The sequence below is a fragment of the Leptodactylus fuscus genome, chromosome 4 (assembly GCF_031893055.1).
Source record: "Leptodactylus fuscus isolate aLepFus1 chromosome 4, aLepFus1.hap2, whole genome shotgun sequence".
Classification (NCBI taxonomy): Eukaryota; Metazoa; Chordata; class Amphibia; order Anura; family Leptodactylidae; genus Leptodactylus; species Leptodactylus fuscus.
In genome coordinates this window covers 195,513,355-195,531,857 of record NC_134268.1, presented here as the reverse complement: position 1 = coordinate 195,531,857, position 18,503 = coordinate 195,513,355, and the positions used below count along the sequence as shown (strand labels likewise).

Below are 18,503 nucleotides of genomic sequence, written 5' to 3'. Positions count from 1 at the left end.
GCTGGTCACTAGTTACCTTGCCTCACTAATAACGTGTCATACAGTCACATGACTGCTGCAGCCAATCACTGGCCTCAGTGGTGGAGTCTACAAGTATGGCTCATGACCATCTAGGCCACAGGCAGATATGATGTCCATGCATAGGACCACCAGGGTAAAGGGGCTGGAGCAGCAGGGGATTTAACAAGTGAGCACTGGATATTTTTTTAAATTTAGCATATTTCTAAGATCACATTTTTTAAATCCAATATTTTGATATGAGTTCAAATTTTGTTCATACAGCAAAATGCAAAAAGTCTCCCTTATCATAAAGGCTATGAATAATTAGTAGGAAAAAATATTGCAGCCCCAAAGAGTTAAACAACAAAGTTAGCTCTGCTGCATCAATTAGTGTCCAGATCGTGCATTCACTATACCGCAAACTGTACATTAGCAATAGCGAGATTAATAGACCTGAGTAGAGTACTGTATATACTCACCTATACAAGATTTCTTCCATGACCAGATGAAAGTTCTGAAATATGTAAATTAGACACAGAAATATTAACCCACAATAGCAAAAAAAAAAATTTAAATTAGGATTAAAAGGACGTCGATTTAGATTTGACTTTATACCACATCTCAGTGATTGTTGCTTTCAATACTTTTCAGGGTTTAGGATTGTACATCTCTGCAGAATATGTTGGCGCCATAGAACGGTCATTATTATCATACAATAAAACATTTGTTTTAATCTTGTTTATGAACGGACCACAATATGAAACTCCTTTAGTCACTGACTTGTAGGGTATAGAAAGATTGATGGCAGATACAACCCCCTGGTCCATCTTGTCTGCCCTTATATTATTACCATTATATCTTAGGACAGATGTGTTTATCTATGACATGTTCACATTCACTTACTATAGAGTTCCCAGCCACATCTGCTGGAAATTTATTCTAAGTCGCGACTACTCTATTAGCAGAATAATATTTCCAGATATTCCTTCTGAGCTTCCGCCAGCTAAATTCAGATGTGTTTAGTTTCTCTTCTTACTTATACCTTTAACCTATCTAAAGATTTCGATCATGTCCCCCTTCTTTACCCAGTTTATATCTGATACATTGTTACTTTATATACATAATAAACTATACAAAGGAAGAAATGTATCACATTGTGACCCCCTCCTCTTGTACAGCAGACAAAGCCTCAGCTTCCATTCACTCTATATGATTCACACACTTCATCAGAGACCTGCACTTGTCTTTTCCTATATATATAATCATACACTTTTCTCAAGTCTCAAGTCTCTGGACACAATCCTTCTGGGAAGTAACTAGTTAATAAGAACTCTTTGCCCCGAGAACTAGTTGCGAGCAGGGTCCACCAACATAATGTGCTGCCCATGTGGCTTAATGCGAAAGGCAGAGAGATGCTTTTATAGCCTGCATTCTTTAAGATGCCCCCCAGGCTTCTTCCAGATAAACTGGCAGTATGTTCCTAGCCCCTACAGTGCAGCTTCTTCTTCTTCTCTTTTCCTTTTCTATCAGGTCCTAAGCATATCCATCAGCCCAAATGGGAGCTGAATTTGCAAGCTGACAAGGGGGATACAGAGAGAGAGGACTGATGATGGTGTGATGTCAGAGCCAGGAGACAGTTCTGATTGGATCTAATTAGACTTTGCTAGAGCAAATAGACAGGCTCCCTGCATGATTGGCTTCAAAGTGGCTTGTGCCAAACGACTAGCAGAGGTGCAAAAAGTAGATTCAGAGCATTTGCAGCCCCTGCTAAGAGGAAGACAGCCTTCTAGTCAGAGCTGATCCAGCAGCTTCACCAGCAGCTTCCAAAGCATGCAAAGAAGATAAAAGACACTTAACACAGCTAATAGCAAGTGACTACATGCCAGAACCAAATCCAGCAGGATACATCAGCAGCTCCAGAGGTATATACCAAGCAAGCACTGAAACCCCATTAGCAGAGGCAAATTGGTGACTATTCTACAAAGATTGCACTTAGCAGCACTCCATCCATGGCTTCAGTTCTGGGCAGCAGCAGGACCTCAGCTTGTCCAAGTAGTCAACTCAAATTCAAGTCTAAGAGGAGAAGAAGGAGATCTAAGAGGAAAGGTAAGAGCTAGCATCTTGTACATGTGTGGACATCCTTATTATGGTACAGTACCTGATACAGGAGCTGTAGCTTGTACAGATCAATGTCCTAGTGCTTGTTCTTCAGCAGCCCTCATTTCCTCCCCAATGAGAATCATTAGCATGTCTGTAGCTTTGTTTCCTCTTGTCACAGACATTTAGCACATGATCCCTGCCAGTTCTTAACAGCAGCGAGTCTAAGGATAGAGATGCCTCATGCTTATAGAGAGTAAAGTCAGGCTGTAGTCAGCAGCAGCAGCACAATGGAGTTGTGCATGTGTGTACTGTGCTTGTGTGTTTTGTGCATGAGCTTCATGACCTATTGGAGGTTATTGCAGGCGTAAAACAAGGGGCGACGTAATAAATGGAACAGTTGAGAAGTAGAAGGTCGTAAAAGTTAGTGATGAACAGAACAGGACTGGTGATGAAAGTCCAACAAAAAGTATGGCGTGTAGAATCTTCAGTAGAAACTGTATAAAGAAGATACAATGTATCAAGTAATACACAAACAAATAAACAAAGAAGCTACAATGTATCCAAACAAACTCTGAATACTCCAGATCTTGGGAGGCCCTAAGCAGGTGTCTACGTTCCTCTGTATGGTCCCCCTTTTTCTTTGTAAGGGTTAAATACTATACAGGACTCTTTAAAGTATTTTGGAAACAGAATCGACTTGTGAAAATGTATAATTTAGCACTTTTGACTGCTCCATTGGCGTTATAAATAAAAAGGTGTTATTTCCAATAAGTGTGTGTCTGAAAATTATACACGCCTCACCTACTCCAAAAAGTGATAGAAACTCAGTTGGAAGCCAAAATTCGTCTTCCAACTAAACTTTAACTTTTTGGTCTAACGCAAGCATAAATCTAATAATATACAGCCTAAATCATACGTAATACAAATCATGGAGTGTTTAGAGACTTTACCACTATTTAGCGTAGTCCATCAAATGACCTGTCCAATATTTACGCCAATCCTTCGCCACTTCATTCCCAGTTCATCTAGAACCGAAATGATAAATCATGTATTTCTGCCGGCGTGATTTGATTGTTTTTTTTCTCTCTTTCACACCAATTAGCTGTTCTGTTTGTTTCCACGCCAACAATAAAGCCAGACAGCTTAAAAGGTAGAGTATACTGGCTTGTGCTTTGAAGTACTTAGATTTCTAATATAGGAAGGGAAAAAAAAAAATACAAAATATTTCTTTGATACAAAAAAATTCAAAATTTTTTTAAATTGGTACGTGACCAGTTAAAAAAAAAAAAAATTCCGAATAAATATTAATTGAAATAATTTATTATGCCTCGTAGGTTAATCTGAGCCGTGAATAATGGGGGTTATTAATAAAGACTCATAAATGACCTTGCTGATTTTGATAACCTTTAACGGACAGTGATTTTTGAGAGCTGCCAATGTTGCGACGCCTACAGAGATCTTATCGTAAGCTGTGTATTTCCGAATTAATTGAAATTCTCCTACCTTTAAGCGGCACCAGGTAGACACGTTATTGTGTAGTTAACGCAAGTACTTTTTGACATGACATACAACATGATACACACAGACCCACACGAGCAAGATTTTTTTTGTATGTGTACAGTAACTAAAAAGTCACAGCCACAGGGAATTTTAAAAAATCTAGTAAAATCTAATAATTTTTTTTATAGTACTAAGTATGACTTTTATATCACCAAAATAAAAAAATTAAAAAAAAACTAAAAATAAAGAAAAATGGGATGCGGCCCAATCAAGCCACTTAAAAAAATCTCTTAAAAAAATAAATAAAAAATCCTACTTATAATATATAATAATATAAGAAATATATATATATATATATATATATATATATATATATATATATATATATAAAACTTCGTCTAGTATTTTTAGAATGAATATTATATGAAACAGTCTAAGTGCATTTTTATAGTATATTTTTGACAGTATTTTTTATGATTCCCCCCCCCCCCTTTTTTTATTTTGTAAATGTACAGATTTTACATTCTGATAGAGGTCGTACACAATATATTGACCATGATGTGTTTTGGATAAATAAATCTAGGTGAGAACTTGAACACCAAGGACTAAAGTTAAAAAAAAAAAAAAAAATTATATTTTTGCTCATTTAATTTTCTATGTTTTTTTTTAGCTTTAGATATTGGAATTGAAATTTCCCATGTGTGATGTGATCTGTAGTTCTTGGTAATTATGCCACTTCCTGGTATCACTTTCTTGCAGTCATAACATTCTCTTGGAATCCCATATGTTTCTAAATTAAATTGGAAGAAAGATGTTCATCACTTGCAGATTTAACTTTAAATATCCTTTAGAATGTCAACATCTGCATGTGGTGTAATCCTTGTCAGGGCTGTCACTATCTTACCCAGTACAGGGACTTGACAGCACTAACAATAAAAATCTGCTCAGAATATTGGGAGCATTGTTCTGCCGCTGCTGTCACTTCTGGATCTTATCTGGATTTTGTGTTATTTTTTACTAGCCTCTAACTTTACATTTTCTAGGAAAGATTGATCCCTGTCATGTGTAGGGCTCCTGCGGTTCCAGCTGTAGTACAGAGATGCTGCCAGAGTACAGTTGTATTAGGCCTAAGTTATACATTGTATTAATAGCAGTGATGCGCCTGATAGTGAGGAAACCATGATGTTGGTATGGTGGGGTCATTTATTCTGTAGGGTCACTGTGATGCCGAAATGCTGAATATACCTGCACTATATGCTTGTGTGTAGAGTAGGAAAGTTTATAGTCATAAAACTTGTAGCACGCTATGGAAGATATTGCAAAATCTAATATATATGTACAAAGTGCTATCTTTTTTATCCATCTATAACCTATCTATCTTTCTGTGTCCATCTATATCTCCTTCTTGTGTTCTGTAGAAGTACAGTTGCAAATACAATAATTTCTCTTTTATCTATTTATCAGTCCATCTATCTATTAATTGTATTGTCTGTGTATCTTTTGTTTATCAGTGTCTATCTATCTATCTATCTATCTATCTATCTATCTATCTATCTATCTATCTATAATATATCTATTTATCTATCTATATAACTATTTATCTATCTATTTACCCATCTATCCATTGGCATATGTATTATTTGTTTAACACTATCTATTTATTTATTCCTTCACTTATCTCAATTTACTACACACTTCATCTATTATCTGTTTATTTTTTCTATATTTATCAATATATGTCTATCTATCTATCTATCACTTTATCCATGTATTGTCTATCTATCAATCACTCTATCTATCTATCTATCTATCTATCTATCTATCTATTTATCATCTATCTATCTATCTAGCTATCTACCAATGTATCCATTCATCTGTTTATGTATTAGCTATCTATTTATCTTTATTTACCTCTATCTATCTATCTATCTATCTATCTATCTATCTATCTATCTATCTATTTACTAATATATAGCTGTCTACTAATATCTATCTATCTATCTATCTATCTATCTATCTATCTATCTATCTATCTATCACTGATCTTTCTCTCCATCTCTTGTTTATCTACTATTTAATGCATTTTTTCAAAGCTAACCTTAGTAGTCTTTACTCTTCATCCATATGTAGCTAAACACAATGTAGCACACACACCCATTTACTATATTAAGACTTTATGTGTACTCTATCTATATGTCCATGTATTGCTATAAATCTGATCAATGCCACCTAATGAAGTGCGGTTGTGCACTATGATCTACAGCCCAGGGGGTTGAACAATCCACTGACTGACACAAGTTCTCATTGGCTACTCTGCACAATGTCAGATGTCCTTTATCACAAAATCAATAGTGTGATACAGCATAGACTGACATCAGACCGGTCAGTATTTAGTGTCCAGCCAGTCCGACTTAGTCATTAGCCATGTCATTATTCAGGTGACTAAAGGGCTGATGCATCTGTCTCAGGGATCCTTAGTGTGGCCCTAAGAAGCAATAAATCTTAAATCTACTTCATGGTTTATGGCTGAGGACCAGAACCATGAAAATAGTGAATTTGATCTCCAAATATTTGCATAACCCAAAAAAACCTTACTTATAATCCCAACCAAACCTACTATAATGTCTATGGTTATAAATATGAAGCAGCTTTCATAAACCATTGACATTTCCATTATATTGACAGCTGTATATTACATGCTCTATATCAACATTTTGTTTTAAGATTTTATTATTTTGCCAACATCAATTTGACAGCTGATGGAGCACATTGCAATGACATATGGTATGCTAATGACAAATCTAATATTTTCTATCAACTTTTAATATTAGTATTATGTGGAGTGGATTAAGTAAAAACAGACTATATAGGACTGAATGAAGCCCCATATACACAGTGTTTATTTGTATAGTGAATTATTGGGCCTGATATTATTATTATTATTATTATTATTACATTATCATTAATAATATTATTATATTTTACATTATTATTATTATTATTATTTTCATTATACTATTATTATTATTATTATTATTATTATTATTATTTATGTAGCCATATTTTATATTATTATTATTATTATTATTATTATTATTTATGTAGCCAGTTCAGAAATCTGCTACAAGTACAACTTTATAGATTTGCTGACTTTTCTTTTTGTTTTGCAACTAAGACGATTAAAACTTGGCCATGAAGTGTATGACTGGTTTTTAATATTTACATTATTTTATTTTATTTTTTACATTTTTTTTTTACATTTTTATTGTCATATTTATTTTTATATTATTATTATTATTATTATTATTATTATTATTATTATCCTTATATTACGTGTGTCCTTTTTCCTTTTTTTATTTATTCATATGTTCCTGTATGTTTCTATTTCCACGCTTTATTCCACATTCTTTGATGCTGTAGAAAAAATAACAAAAAGTATTCAAGATATTTCCCAAACATTTCATTGTACTGAAACTGTTTAACCCTTATTACAAGAAAAAAAAAAAAAAAACTAACTAAATGACCCCTGGCATGTTGCTTTTGATCATACATACAGAAAATCTAAAAAGACAGAAGAAAACCATAGCTTCTGCCTGCAGGCGGCGCTGTTCTAGACTAAACAGAGCTACATAAGGTGCTAATTGCTGCAAATGAATCCCTATGGTTTCTAGGAAAAAAAATGTTTTCAATTACATAATGTAACACAAGCCAAGAGATATCTGTACTGGAACTGTGGCAGACTTGGTAGAAAGACAAAATTGTGATGTGTAGAAGCAGCCAGTGAAGGAAAGCTGCTCTTTTCAGTCTATACAGACTTAGCTTGTTACTAAAAGGAAATGCAGTTCTTGTTAAGCAAATCTCTTGATCAGAGGATGTATACAAGGTAGATGTCTGCACTCGCTACGTGTTGGCCAGAGGTCATATTTTAATTAAAATATTGCCGAAAACAATTGTAACTTTTTGGTTCTGGAACATAATTATAGTAAATTGTTCTATTAAAACTCCTGATATTTTAACATTATACAAATTGTCTTTCGTCACCCTTGAAAATGTTCCAAAAAAATGATTTTCTTGTATGAGTACAGTAACAGGTTTGTCCTTGATACTATAAATTTCCCCCGTGGTTTTGCCATGACTTTATAAATTCCAAGTTACGCGAAGGGGAATTGGGTAATTATTGAGCTCAATTAATACTCCTAAAAACTTCCTAATGATTTAAGATGTATTGAGGCCATATTGGCATCTTGATAATGCTGAGATGTCTTGGGTCTTACTAGAGAAGATGACTCTGAAGGATTACCCTTCTTCTATACAGAAGGTCTAAGTTATTTGTCTAATACGTTCTAATACGTTCTCTGTGAATTATCTCCTTATACCTCGGTGACCATTGTCAGACGGGGGTTCCTTGGAACCACCAGATAATATGATCTAGTGACTCCTCAAATAGATCATAATATCTTTCAAAATGGGGTGTCTTCTGCTATACTATTATAGTGTTAGATCCTGGGCCCACCAGAGACCATAGTGGCATCTTGATAATATTGAAATTTTTGGGCCTCCTAATGATTTAAGATGTATTGAGGCCATATTGGCATCTTGATAATGCTGAGATGTCTTAGGTCTTACTAGAGAAGATGACTCTGAAGGATTACCCTTCTTCTATACAGAAGGTCTAAGTTATATATCTAATAGTTCTCTGTAAATTATCTCCTTATACCCGGCGACCATTGTCAGACGGGGATTCCTTGGAACCACCAGATAATATGATCTAGTGGCCCCTAAAATAGATAGTAATATCTTTCAAAATGGGGTGTCTTCTGCTGTACTATTATAGTGTTAGATCCTGGGCCCACCAGAGGCTATATTGGGATCTTGATAATATTGAAATTTTTGGGCCTCCCAATGATTTAAGATGTATTGAGGCCATATTGGCATCTCGATAATGCTGAGATGTCTTGGGTCTTACTAGACAACCCTTCGTCTATACAGAAGGTGTAATAAGTTATATATTTAATAAGGTCTAATAAGTTCTTTGTGAGTTATCTTCTTATACCCCAGTGACCATTGTCAGATGGAGGTTCCTTGGAACAACCAGATAAAATTATTCTAGTGGCCCTTCGGAAATAGACACTAATATCTTTCAAAAGTCGGTGTCTTCTTTTGCACTATTATATTGTTAGATCCTGGACCTACCAGAGGCCATATTGGCCTCTTGATAATATTCAGAATTTTGGGCCCTACTAAAGAAGATGACTCCAAAGGCTTACCCTTCGTCTGTACAGAAGGTCTAATAAGTTATATATTTAATAAGGTCTAATAAGTTCTTTGTGAATTATCTCCTTATACCCCAGTAACCATTGTCAGACAGGGGGTCCTAAGAACCACCAGATAAAATGATCCTAGTGGCCTTCAGAAATGGACAGAGATATCCTTCAAATGTGGGAATCTTCTTCTGGACTATTATAGTGTTAGATCCTGGACCCACTAGAGGCATCTTGATAATACTGAGATTTTTGGGCCCTACTGGAAAAGATGACTCTAAAGGCTTACCCTTCATCTACACAGAACATTTTCGCTTACTTTTTTTTATTGCATTATAACCTTTGAGATATAGATCCAGTAAGGTCTAATAAGTTATTTGTAAATTATCTCCTTACCATTGTCAGACTGGGGACTACAGGATAAAATGACTCTGGTGGCCCTTGGATATAGACTATAATACCCTTCAAATTTGGGTGTCTTTTGCTGGACTATTATAGTGTTAGGTCATGGGCCCACTGGAGGATCCTAGGGTATCCTGGTGGGCCGGTCCAACATTGGACCAAAGTTGTATCCAATTGGGAGTTTCTTTTGCAGAATCCTCCTATTGTGGTAGACCCTAGTTTTACTCTGGGCCCATCTAGCCCCTTTAACTCTGTAGTAGAGTTAACATCCTAAATCAGGAACTGAAGGAGAACTGTCCATACAGTTACCAGATTCCCTTTTCGAAGCATCGATCAGACGGTTACTACGGACAAAATCACTGTAGTTATATGTAAAATATTTTGTGCTCCCCATATTTGTAGTTTGGGGCTAATAAATTCTATTTGTCTTTTTGTATCATCCTCCATTAGTTTTTTCCCATTTTCTATTTATACCCACACGCTATTAATATTACTATTTCGGAACGTCAGCATTTTCTTGTTGACTCAGGTGCTTCGCATGAGACACATTTTCATTTTTAGCAAGAGTTGCAGGACTTTATACATTGACGAATGTTAATAGAATTAGAGAACTAGAACTTGTATACTTGTATACCTATGACATTGTATACTTTTATATGCTATATATATCCTATGGCTGTGAGATGAAAGTGTCTGTTCTATAATTTTCACAGTTGTGATATTTTTCTCAGAGCAGCCTTTTGCTTTTTATGGTATACATTACTGTAAGTCTATTTCCGTAGAAGTCTATCACATATAGCTCCTTCGTTTTTTACACATTGCCTTAGTTCTCCACTTAGATGGAGAATTCTTTGGTGCCCTCACCCTAAAAGTAATATATCCCAAGATTGTATTTGTTTATTAAAAGCAGATACTGAAATATAAAATTGTTTCTAATCTGTGGATTTTTTTACTCTGTTTTCTGTATATTATTATGAGGGCGGCCATCTTGTCTGATCTTCTCCTCTGCTCTGTTAACAGCATTTAGTGATATGCTTTACAGCACAGGCATGGCCGTAGGTAGCAATAGACTGCAGTCATGTTGTATCAGTATATGGAGAACTTTCTAGACATAGAATAGATAAACTGTGACGTAATGTTTTAACAATACTGGATGTAATGATGGGTCACTATGGGTGTTATCTATACAGATTTTATCTTTCTACTGTAACTCTGTCTGTCTTGTTAGTGATGTTAATAAAAATTACAATCCATACAAAATTAGCAAGCATCAGTCTATTATTAGGCTTAGTGGCCAGAGTGTAAATTTCAGAATAGAGTACGTATTTTAAAATATAGATGGTGCCATGGAAAATGAAAACTAAAATAAGCAAAAATTCTTCAAAAATATATTTCATGTAAAAACCTGATTTAAAAGAAAATAGGACATTATGGGTGACTCATTCCCTTTAAATTGTTCCCCTTGTAGACCAAAGCATAAGCAGAGGAGCCTTCTTTAATAGTAGCTTTGAGTTCTGTGACGCTTTAAGGACCATAACTCCAGGCAGATGATACTTTTTTTGTTCTTTGCCCACTACTAGTATTGGTTGGTGCTAAGTACATCAGCATGGTTCTGTGAGTGTGAGTGGGGGGGTTCCTCCCCGCTCACACTGTACAGTGCGATAGGCGCTGCTGTAAAGAAGGACGTACCCGGCTGACTATCAAGAACGCCCTTCTGACTGTAAAGAGCTACGGTACCGGGACTGATAGCTCTTTACCCGGGGCACAGATTGGGAAAGCCGAGAGTGCACTGAATTCAGCGCACTGTCAGCTTTCCAGCAGTATATAGAACTGCCTGTGCCCCGAACCATGAAAGGTCATCTTTAAACTCTTTAAAGGGATGGGGTCATGTAGTTTTTAAAATCAGAGGCATGACCATTAGGATATGCTATATACTATATATGACCAGTGCTGGTTTGACCTGTAGGACCCAACTAATCTCAATAACTTTGTGCACTAGCCCCTTCGGAGTATGACATACACTATATATGGCATTTCTTAGCCTCATTCACTTTGCTGGGACTGAGTTGCAAAACCAGACACAGCACATAGCATGCTTGACAAAACTATGGAGGGTCTTTGGCACTCCACCCTCCTTGTTCAATGGGTGTCCCAGAGGTTGAATGCATACTCATAATAATGTCATATAAAAGGCATGCACCAAAAAACCTGGATATATATACAAAATCTCCATAGTAAATGGCATCATCAGATCTCTACAAGAGCCTAGAGATCCTGAAGGCATTGCAGGAATCTATTCAGACTTGGCCTAGCAACCATAGTAGGAGTGAACATTACAGCTATAATGTCATTATTTTTTATTAATTCATTTATATTGCAAATATAGTGCAACTTTTTGAAAAATAATTTTAAAAAAGCTAAATTTTTATAAAGTCATTATTCTAAGTTAGTATACACATAAATGTAAGTATTATTATTATTATTATTATTTATTTCATTATTATTATTATTATATTATTGCCATTTTATTTATTATTTTATTTATGCATTTATTAATAATTATTATTGTATTCTTTTATTTTTTTATTATTTTGTTTATTATTATTATCCCTTTTTTTTTTTTTTTTTACAATTTTTTTATTTATTTTTATTTATTTATTTTTTTAAAGAGACGGCGCAGTCAGAAGAGTAGATTATATGTGCTCTGGAAAACTGAGATTATTTCAGTATGAAATCAAATACAGAGACAGATTACAGAAGGGCTGGAGATAAAAGGACCTGTCTAGTTTTTCCATCTCCCAACTCTGCCAAAGCAATAAATGAGCTTGTTTCATCGTAACAGTGTTTTTTTTTCCTGCCCAAACTGTTCCCTATGACAGGTTTGTGTCATGTCTGGAGATGTGCACTTCTTATCTTGTCCGCTGACAGCTCAAGAGGCAGGGGCTGGATTTGGTGATAAAATTAAATCGATTAATCCTTTATCCACCATCCGATTTCTAGTGATCCGTGTAATGACAGCAATTTAAGATTGCATCAAGGGCATTAGCGATGATGGTTGAACTTAAATTTAGAATTAAAATGCGGGATTCATGAATACCAGACTAAATGGTACAAGCGTTTCCGTGTAAAACAGACGCAGCCTCCTCTCCATCCACCCCGCAGTTAGTTTTTAATTTCGACTGCTTAACCTTTCCCACTTCTATCATTATGCAGAATCATATGGTGTAGGCTGACTGTAGGGTTCAGGCACAGCTATCATTGACATTATAACAAGGTAACGCTTTAATAATACACTACTTGGATTATCTCTCATACTCTATTATACCAAATTACAGCTATACCCCCAATGGAACCGGTTTTCGACACTTTTAGATCCAGAGATCTGTTGTGGATCCTTATTGTATACAGTGCGGGACCATTGGAAAGAAACACTAGAACGTATCAGTCTTTAGGTTTGTGTACATTTCTCCTAGTACATAGACTTTGATCAGACGGAGCGTCCCTGCTGGTTTCAGTTTACAATCTAGTTTCTGGTCCCCGGGGTAGAAGGAGATGGTTTCTTTCTGGCAGTGTATCCGAATCTTTAACCAATGAGTTACTGCACATTCATTAACATAGCAAGATGAAGCAGAGGCGAACGTGTCTGCGGTTATGATAACCCCATGTGCTCGGATACATCCATTGGAAAGTCATTGACTAGTTGTACAATGCATGTGGACTTGTCCCCTGTTGCACTACGGATTGGACAACACATTATAGTGAATGGAGCCATTCACATGTCCGTTTTTGTCACGGACCAATAGACACTGAGAATACAAAATTGGTGCACACTATTTTATTTCTATTTTCTCTCGTCTCAACCATGTAAGGCTGCATTCACATGATATTGATCAATGCACGTTTTTTTAATGGACGTCATATGGCAGCGTTAATTTCAATATTAGTGAAAGGGGACTGTCAAAATATTGGTCATGTCCTATTTTTCGGCATTTTTACAGACCCCCCCCCATACACTGAAATGGTGGATCCATCATAATAGGTTCCCCTTAGGAAAAGAGGGGTCCCCCTCGGATGTGTTAATGTAGCCTAGGTCTATGGGTTCGTGAAAAAAAAAGATGCTATATGGGAGTCATCCTCGTGCTGTCATTTTTTCATGCAATTTTTTGGGCAGAAAATAATGGGTGGGGCATGGATCAGAAACGGAATGACAATACAATGTACAATGTCTGGTTTTTATAGCCAACGAAAAAACAGACCATTTGTGTAAAAGCTGTCTAAAGATACGGTCAGCGTTGTGTGACCGTTTGGGGATTCCGCCCCCCTTCCCATTATAGGTGTCCATAGATTTCCACGGGTAACCACTTTTTAAACTGATTGGGTTTCTGTTTTTCGGACTCAAAGAACGGAAACCCCAACGCTGGTGTGAATGTAGCGTAAGGCTATATTCAAACAACCAATGGTGAAAACGGGCGTGATAAAATGCACCTGAGTGCCACCCGTTTTTACGGATTGCACCATTGCAATGTGTAGAGGTATAATTGAAAACGGAGCATGCAATATATTATGAAGGTCCATTATTACAAGGCCCATACAGGGATTGAACCCACAACTTGACATTATTAGCACCAAGCTCTGATAATGCCAAGGTCATAGGTTCAATCCCCACTATTACAAGGGACTGTCAGTATATTGGTGATGTGACTAGCCCCCATTCACATGAATAAAAAGTATAGCAGTTGTGTGATAGTCTGTCATGTGATCAATGACATTATATAGGGTAAGGTTGGTGTGGTAGAGTGTGGAATGGCCAAATACCATGAGTTTTACCCCAAACTGCGGTTATTGGCCATGCAGTTTTTTCACCTACATAACCACGCAGTCAATTACTGCATTAAAAAAGCAAATCTTATTGAAACGTCTTGTACTTGATCATGCAGCACAAAACCACAGCGTGTGAACTCAGCCGTAAGCGATTGAACTCAGTAAGGATTTTTATAAGTATATAAAACCTAAGTGACCTGAGGTGTTTGAAAATTCTTATTGTCTATATAATATGCCGTTCCATACATACATACAGAAATACACCAACGTTTTCCATAGTTTGCAGTAAAAAATTGTGAAATATTTCTCTTTTTGGAAGAACTGCCAAAGGCTGAAGCCCCACGTTGCAAAAACACTGCATTTCACAGTTCCTGCAAAGTGGATGGGATTCTGGCTGCACTGGGGACACCTGGGGGAAAGATACTGTGTGGGACCTATAGGCACTATATTGGGTTTGAACAGGGCAGCAGTATATTGTGTGAGAACTCAGAGTACTACATTGTGTGGAGCCTTTGGAGCACTATATAGTATAATAAATGGGAGGCACTATATTGTGTGGGACCAGTAAGAACTATATTGTTTGGAACCTGTGGGCACTATATCGTGTGGGAACTAGGGGCATTATATTGTGTGTGACCTTGGGGGCACTATACTGTGTCGAACTGGATTATATGGCATGTGGAAGGCTCTTGTGTGGGACCAGTAGGAACTATACTGTTTGCTACCTGGGGGCACAATACTGCATTAGACCTGGGGAGCAATACTATTTGGAACCTGAGAGCACTATACTGTGTGGGATCTGGGGGGCACTATATTATATGGTATGTGGAAGGCACTATATTGTGTGGGATCAGTAGGAACTATACTGTTTGCTACCTGGGGAAATTATACTTCATTGAACCTGGGAAGCGTTACATTGTGAGGGACCTGGGTAGCACTATACTGTGTGGGACTTAGATAGCGCTATGTTGTGTGGGACCTGGGGGGTACTACATTGTGTGGACTATATTGTTTGGTACTTGGGGGGCACTATAGTTTATGGTACCTGGAAGGCACATTATTTTTGTGTAGGACCTGGCTGGCACTGTATTGTGTGAATCCAGCAGGGAGTCTACTTTTTGGGACCTGGGGGGGGGGGGGCGACATACTATGTGGGTCTTGAGGACATTATATGGTGTGGGGTCTGCAATATGCTCCTCCCATCCCTGTTTATTTCTTCTCTCCCCCAGAACCCCTTCTGGAAATAGCCCCCTGTACATAGCTATACTGTGGACTGCAGAAGTCCTACAATAATGGCTGTTAAAAGATTCCAATAAATGCTCTTTTTTTATTTCATCCAGATAAAATGCATTAGCGAGACACAATTTACTGAGTTAGAACCATTAAAGAAGCAAACAGCAGCTTTTAGAAGTTGAATGGATTTGGTGTCAGGAGGGTGCCTTTATTTATTGTGCGAAATAAAAGGATTCATTTACGAATATCTAATACAGACAATTTGCTGATGTATGGATTTCTGTGTTATTACAAAGTACATGTAAATTTCATGACCCAAAATGATAATTCTACTGCCAATTACAAAAACTTGTGAACATGATCCCCGTGTATGACGAGGAAGAAGAGCAGTCATAATGGAGCCCAGGGCTATGTTCACACCTGCGCCTGCATTCTGTTCGGGGATTCAAACAAGCAGAAAAAAGTCCTGCAAGCATGACTTATGTCTCTGCATATTTCCGCAATTTTGGGACAGAAATCGGGCGGAAACCTGGTGGACTCCATTATAGTCTATGGGGTCTGCAGGTTTCCACAGGTAACCAACTTTTAAGCAGATTAGGTTTCCATTTTTAGGATCCCCAAGTGGAACCGAAAAACAGAAACCCAAACACTAGGTCAGTGGTTCTTAACCTTGTTTGAGGTACCAAACCCACATATGCACATTCACCGAACCCTTCTTTAGTGATAAATATGATTTTTTTCCAAATTCAAGACAGGTATATGTTTTTTTACTGGTACACAAAATGAACTGTGCATATGGCCTAGGGTTCGATCGAACCCTGGTTAAGAACCACTGCAGTAGTGTGAACCTAACATAACTGAGATCATAGAGCTGCTAACATCTGCAATTCTACTCTCACATTATTTCTTTTTGCAGTAATATTCTTATGATCCCTGATGGTCAGAGGTACAGTCAGCATTTGTTCTTAATATTCACATGATCCTTGGTGGCTAAAGGCACAATCAGCTTCTGTTCTTAATATTCATATGATCCCTGATGGTCAGAGGTGTGGTCAGCATTTGTTCATAATATTCACATGATTCCAGGTGGTCGAAGGCACAATCAGGTTCTGTTTAGAGATGAGCGAACAGTAAAATGTTCGATTTTCGATATTCGTTTTGAATAGCCACTTAATATTCGACTATTTAATTGAATATCGAACCCCATTATAGTCTATGGGAGAAAATGCTTCGCTACAGGGGATCCTACCATTCGACTCAGGAGGGTCACCAAGTCCACTATCACACCCCAGGAAATGATGCCAACACCTCTGGAATGCAACTGGGACAGCAGGGGAGGCATGTCTGGGGGCATCAATACCTTTATTATGTCGGGATCCCCTGTCAGCTTGCGATATGCCGGAACTGACATTTTCGCATAGGAATGCGTTGACCAGCGTTGATTGGCCAGTCTACGGGATTCGGCCAGTCAACGCTGGTTCTGCCCGAGGAGGCGGAGTCTAAAATCGACCCACAGCAGTTTCTATTCTGGTCCCCCGGTAGGTGGGGGTTTGAGGTTAGGGGGGGTTGGGGTTGGGGGAGTTTTAGGTTTGTAGTACTAACATGCTCAGCTGGGCTATTACACTAAGGAATAGCCGAGCTCAGCGTGTTAGTAGTACTAAGGAATAGCCAGCTGAGTGTGTAGGAGAGCTGGCAGATATGCAGCAAACTAACAAGCTGGTCAATAGGTGGAGACCCAGATAAATAACAGTTAAACTCACTTTCCCTCAACTCTTCTGGGCAACCTCGTGGCTTTCTAGATCCTCTGGATCCTCTTATGGAATCTGGGTGACATCATGTGCTCTAGTGTCACCACTGAGGGGTATGATTGTGTCTCAGCAGTCACATGGAGTTCACCAACATCCAGGAGCATAACTCGAGGGAGTGTACAAGGTGCAGTCGCATCAGGGTCCAGGAGCCTTGGGGTTCCCATAAGCACTGGCATCAGTATTGAGATTGCAGCTTCCATCTGGCCCATAAGCCAAGGAAACCCACACATTGCCCTAACCACACTAAGGTGGATTAAAGTCTTTAGCACCCATAACCATCACTATCAAGAATTCGCTGCAGGGATGAGGTAGGGGGCCCACAAGACTTTAGTTATGCCACTGCTGACATCATAACAATATGCAAGCGGCATGACATTAGCCCACAATATGTGTCATCTGAAGGTCAATCACAGGCTAGAATTTCAACAGGAATAATTTCATTTCCAGTTTGTGATGAACTTAGGCTACATTTGTATCTGTTCCTAAAAATGCCACAGTTGCCACCAAAAACCATCGGAGGACAAAGTCCTGTATGGAGAAATTGTCCTGCATGGAAAACTTTTTCCACCGTCAGTTTTAATTTAAAAACAACAGACCCCATTATAGTCAATGGGGTCCGTCGGACACAGTTTTAGCCATCCACCTCTTCATTGTTTGGTTCCCCCAATGCGACCTGAGAGGTAACACTAGTGTGAATATAGCGTAATTTTGTCCAAAATGAATCTTTGGGCCAAACCATCCGAGCCTGAAATGAAATAAATCTTCGCCCATCTCAAGTGTTGTGATACTATGGAAAAAATAGGTCAGTATAGTCTAATTTATGAGTCATTATCTGACATTTGCATGGACTTTCCAATGGTTGTATATGCTGGACCTAAACTGTAATTCACATTTGGTACTTTACCTTCAGATACAATGGCGTAACGAAATTCTTGTGGGTCCCAGTGACCTTTTGTCTGGGGCCCCCTACTTATCCTTACAGTGAATTTTTGATAGTGATGGTTATGGGTGATAAGGAGTTTGATCCACCTTAGTGTGGTTAGGGTAATCTGTGGGGCTCCTTAGTTATGGAAGCTGCAATCTCAATACTGATGCCAGTGCTTATGGGCCCCATAAGACTCCTGGGCCCCAGTGCGACTGTACCCTCTGCACCCCCTCGAGTTACGCCCCTGTTCAGATACTATATGTTCCTATACTTGCTTCAGTTCCATATTAATAAACATAGTGTCCCTTTATGTTTCATTGTGCCAATTGGCACCAAAACCATCATAATAAAGGATACAAACACATTGGATAGTAAAGGCAAATGTTACTATTACTTCTCCAGCTATCCTTCATTAACCCTATTGTAAATCCAGTTATTTTAGAAAATTACAGC

General features: G+C 37.7%; 1 protein-coding gene across 1 annotated transcript in view; it reads left to right on the top strand.

Moving 5' to 3' along the window:
- The first annotated feature begins 1,648 nt into the window (after window positions 1–1,648).
- ADARB2 (adenosine deaminase RNA specific B2 (inactive)) overlaps window positions 1,649–18,503 on the top strand; it is a 549,803-nt gene continuing 532,948 nt past the window's right edge. Inside the window, exon 1 of the mRNA XM_075271617.1 lies at window positions 1,649–2,106. Coding sequence (XP_075127718.1) covers window positions 2,010–2,106 — 97 coding nt within the window. The 5' untranslated portion in view covers window positions 1,649–2,009. The remainder of the gene's footprint in view (window positions 2,107–18,503) is intronic.